We start from the raw sequence: 4,677 nt of genomic DNA on the forward strand, positions 1-4,677 counted from the left end.
GAAAAGGATCTTGGAGTCATTATTGATGCTAAAATGAACATGGGCCGACAGTGTGGGGACGCGGTCAGGAAGGCCAACCATACCCTGTCATGCATCCACAGATGCATCTCAAGCAGGTCCAAGGAGGTGATCCTCCCCCTCTATGCAACACTGGTCAGGCCGCAGTTGGGAGTATAGCATCCGGTTCTGGGCGCTCCACTTCAAAAGGGATGCGAACAACATGGAGAGGGTCCAGAGGAGGGCCACTTGTATGATCAGGGGGCAGCAGGGCAGGCCCTACAAGGAGAGGCTAAGGGACCTGAACCTGTTCAACCTCCACAAGAGAAGGCTGAGGGGGGAACTAGTGGCCATTTACAAACTAGTCAGAGGGGACCAGCAGGCATTGGGGGAGTCCCTGTTCCCCTGAGCACTACCAGGAGTGACTAGAAATAACGGTCACAAACTGGCAGAGGGTAGATTTAAGTTAGATATCAGGAGGCGCTACTTCACTGTCAGGGCAGCTAGGATCTGGAACCAACTTCCAAGAGAAGGCTCTTACCCTGGGGGTCTTTAAGAGGAGGCTGGATGAACACCCTGCCAGGGTCGTTTGACCACAGTACTCTTTCCTGCCATGGCAGGGGGTCGGACTTGATGATCTGATCACGTCCCTTCTGACCCTACCAACTATGAACTATACGATTTTCAAAGCAGGACTTGTGAATTCTTCCTAACTAATAAAACATGAATATAAAGGGACAATGGACAAATGTAAAGTAACAGCACAGACTACACTGTACCAGATCATTTTTTGTGACAAAAAAGAAAGAATCAGAGCTGTTATGAGGAAATGTAGGTTTTCCATGTTACATTTTTTTTGACTGACCAAAGGAACCTGAAGCTCTCTCACCTGGATAAGGAAACCGAATGAGGCTGTGCGTCCCATGCTCACTGTCTAAACTTTGTGAGATAAGCTAATCCCAGCGTGCTACTCATATACTACAAAAGCAAATACTGGCTTATTACTTACTCTCTGGCTGCAGTCATGCTCCACAGACGTATAAACTTCATTATGAAGGAGTAAATGATAGGAGGCAAAGGCCTAAGAGGAACTGGAAATGGCTGCCAGTCTGGGCAAACTTATGGAATTAGAAAATTCAGACAGGTACAGAAAAGATTTCAAATCCTGGTGCTGCTGGTGCAATTATGTTGCTTTTTTATTGTTGTTTTACTCATGCCATCTTCAAAAAAGAAAGAAAACTCATGTCTGGAATCCATCTCATCCATGTTGGAGACAAGTGTGCAGTTCCTTGGGAAAGGCCAGCGGCAGCAGCAGCGAAGGCTAGGAAGGCTTTTATTTCTTTGCCTGTCAGGCTCCAAATTTACTAGCAGATTCCAATTTCTTGTTAGGATTCAAAGCACATGAGGTCTCTGTCCTGCAAATACGACAGTAGTGTGTTTTGGTCATGTATAAAAAGGAATTATTTCAGAGTTACTTATCTACAGGCTGAAGAGCTTTCAGGGGCAAAGGTTCTTTCTCAGCCTGGATTATGACTCTGAGGTCTAGATTAATGAAATATTTCCTTCCTCTCCAGCCTAGAGTCTCAAGTGGTCCATGTAAACAAAACACAGTGGAGAACAGTCTCTCCTCCTTTTCTTGGAGTTGCTTTTATTGATACGCAGGGTGTCCTGACAGTGTGGTGTTGGCTAAATGTAAAACAGGCAAAGGGTGAGCTTCTGTGTTAAAAACCCAGTTGTCTAAAGGTAGGAGGTCATCATTGGAGAACAGCAGATACAAATACCTGGACAGCAAACAGAGAAAAACAATGTTTAAAGGATGACAGCAATAAAAGGTGGTGGGACCACAAACCACCCCAACCCCCTCAACAGCCACAGCTCTGTGACACTACTCTTAACATCAGTTATTTGAATTGCTTCTTGTCCTTCAAAGCTCATGCCAGCCATCATATTCTCTTGACAACAGTATTTCAGGTAAGGAGTCATTCAAGAAAAAAAAAAAAAAGACTCTTTAGATCTTTATAGCAACTGGAAAACTGTGGTTTGTGGAAAGAACTATAAAAAGGTGTAAAATAAACAGTTTCTTGATGGCTTTATATTTTTTCTAGTGCTTTTGTAGCACAAGTCTGATGTTGAAAAATATGGCAGATTTGGACCTGCTGGCAGGATTTAGAGCTTTTGGTCAAGAAAAAACTCCAAATCCTATCAAAAGATCTAAGTTCCAAAGATAACAATTTTCCTCCAATACTAAGCCTTCAGTGTTTTCTTTCCTAGTGTCACAATACTGCTCTGGTTTACTTCTGTTTTAGTCTTTGGATAATTCTTGGCTGAGAAAAAATATACCCAAAAAGCAGCTCTGCCCTCTGCCATGTAACAAACAAGCATTTACTTGGTAAACATATTAATAAATGTATGTAATTACACATTACATTTTCTTTTTCCTCAAAGTGTTATTGCAGTGGGGTAGTGGTTTCCTGGGTGCTCTACTGTGCATTTCCATACTTTCATAAATTTGAATTTTTTACAGTTAATACTAACTGAATTTCTTAGTCTTATTATGCATGTTTGGGGGATAATTATAACTGCTCAGAAATGTATTTTTATCTTCCAATATTGAAATATACTTTCAACCACAAAAGTATGTTCTTGTTTTTAAAAGTTAATATGATTGTTATATATGGATCCTAAATAAGACAGCCAAAGAGAATGTGGTCATGTGAAATTTCTATTGATATTAGAGTATGTAGCATAAGTCTTATATAATTTTACCTTTATGGATAGATTCACCAGTATGACCTGACTGCTTTATGTTCCAGAGAAGTACAAAGCAACAAAATATACTGGCTAGTTAAGCTGGCCTCCTTTTCTCTGTATTTCCTTTCATGCACACCTCCTAAATACTTCCTGCCAAACGACTGTACACTCAGCCCCCTCCAAATATTCTCCTTCCTGCATCCCACTTGTTCCCTGCACCCATCACTAGTTTCCCCAATCCTCTGCAGCATTCACACACATCCCAATGTCCTCTTCACAGCCATCTCCAGCTATCACCTTCTGTACCTGCATCGGTAGACACATGCACTCACACACATGCAATTTTCCCCTTCTTTTTGTCCTCCCCCTCCATTTTGCAGGCCTGGTGCAATCACTAATTATTGTAAAAAACAAGTAGTTAGGATTAAGGTAATTCTACCTTTATTTTTCACAATTGAAAATGCATCGTCCAAAAAAGCACTGCCCTCACTCAGGATGTTTCCTCTTTCTTTATTTTTGATAGAAGAAACATTTACTTCTCAGGAATTCATTTTCAATATTTGCTATTCTTTTTACAAAAAGTGGTTTTTAGGGTACCATCATCTGGTCCAGGGTGACAGGTCATAATGAGGCTCATAGCTCACTGTGCCCCAGAATGCTGCTTGCCTTGCCCTACAGCTCCCAAAGAAGTTGCAGGGCAAAGCATGCTATTACGTTGCCTAGCAGCTCTGGAGCAATACACGATCAGGTACCAAGTCAGAGTCAACACTGTGCTTCAGCACAAACTGGCATGCTGCTTGCCTTGTCCTGCAGCTCCTTCAGGGTCAGGTCACAGTGAGCTGCAGGGCCCACCCTAACCTGCACCTGATCATGCTTTGCACTACAGCTCCCAAGGGAGTTGCATGGCCAGCCAGCAAAGCAACTCAGCTTGTCTCTACCTTCCTGGGTTCATGGGCATGGGGGAGAGTTAAATTCTCCAGTATGGCAAGGCCCTGAATATAAATGGTTAGGTTTTGAGGATGGAAAGAAGTGAATAATGAGGTTCCCCAGGGATCAGTATTCAGACCACTGCTGTTTAACACATTCATAAATGGTCTGGAAAAGGAGGTCAGTGACCAAATTTGCTGAGGACACAAAATTATTCAAAATGGTAAAGACCAAGGTAGACTTGAGGAACTACAGAAGGATCTGACACTACTGAGAGAATGGACAACTAAATGGGAGACTGAATTCAATGTAGATAAGCGTAAAGTGACGCACATTACGGGTATGTGAAATAGGCTGTATTCGATTCGGATTTGGCCCAAATCAGGGACAGTGCTTCAATTCATTGATTCGGCTCACTGTCCTGATTCAATTCAGCCAAATCCAAATCTGAAGATTCGATGTTGATTCGGAGAATCAGCTATTCGGCCACAGACACAGATTTAAATGTTTTTTCTACATACTTCGAGGTATGAGGCATGGCTCATGAATGCTGAGATAGTGGGGCTGATGGAGCATCCCACAGAAGTGCGCCCCCCCCCCCGAGGTTGGCAGCAAACCTGGAAGTGGACTGGAAGTGCTTCTGGTCCACTTCTGGGTCTGCTGCCATGTGCAATGGGTACCCCCCCCGCGCTCCTGTGGGATGCTCCATCTGCCCCACCATCACAGCATTCACGATCCACCTGATACCTCGAGGTATGTAGAAAAAACATTTAAAGCTGCGTCCATGTCCCAATTGCTGAATCTTTCCAAATCTCTCCAAATCGATTTGAAGGGTTCCGATTTGATTCAGAGAGATTAAAGGGTCTCCTGATTCAATTTGGATTTGGAGATTCAGCCACTGAATTGGGCCTAATCTCCCCCAAATCAAATTAGTGACCAAACTTTTGCACAGCCCTAACGCTCACAGACAAAAATAACCTAAACTATACCTACACTATGATG

At 43.0% G+C, this 4,677-nt stretch overlaps 1 protein-coding gene across 1 annotated transcript in view; it reads right to left on the reverse strand.

The window, feature by feature from the left end:
* MAN1A2 (mannosidase alpha class 1A member 2) overlaps window positions 1–4,677 on the reverse strand; it is a 248,716-nt gene that overhangs the window by 9,475 nt on the left and 234,564 nt on the right. Inside the window, exon 13 of the mRNA XM_019516076.1 lies at window positions 1,007–1,778. Within this exon, the coding sequence (XP_019371621.1) occupies window positions 1,646–1,778 (133 nt within the window). The 3' untranslated portion in view covers window positions 1,007–1,645. The remainder of the gene's footprint in view (window positions 1–1,006; window positions 1,779–4,677) is intronic.

Source organism: Gavialis gangeticus, unplaced genomic scaffold (assembly GCF_001723915.1).
Source record: "Gavialis gangeticus isolate Ggan-Ray unplaced genomic scaffold, GavGan_comp1, whole genome shotgun sequence".
Classification (NCBI taxonomy): Eukaryota; Metazoa; Chordata; order Crocodylia; family Gavialidae; genus Gavialis; species Gavialis gangeticus.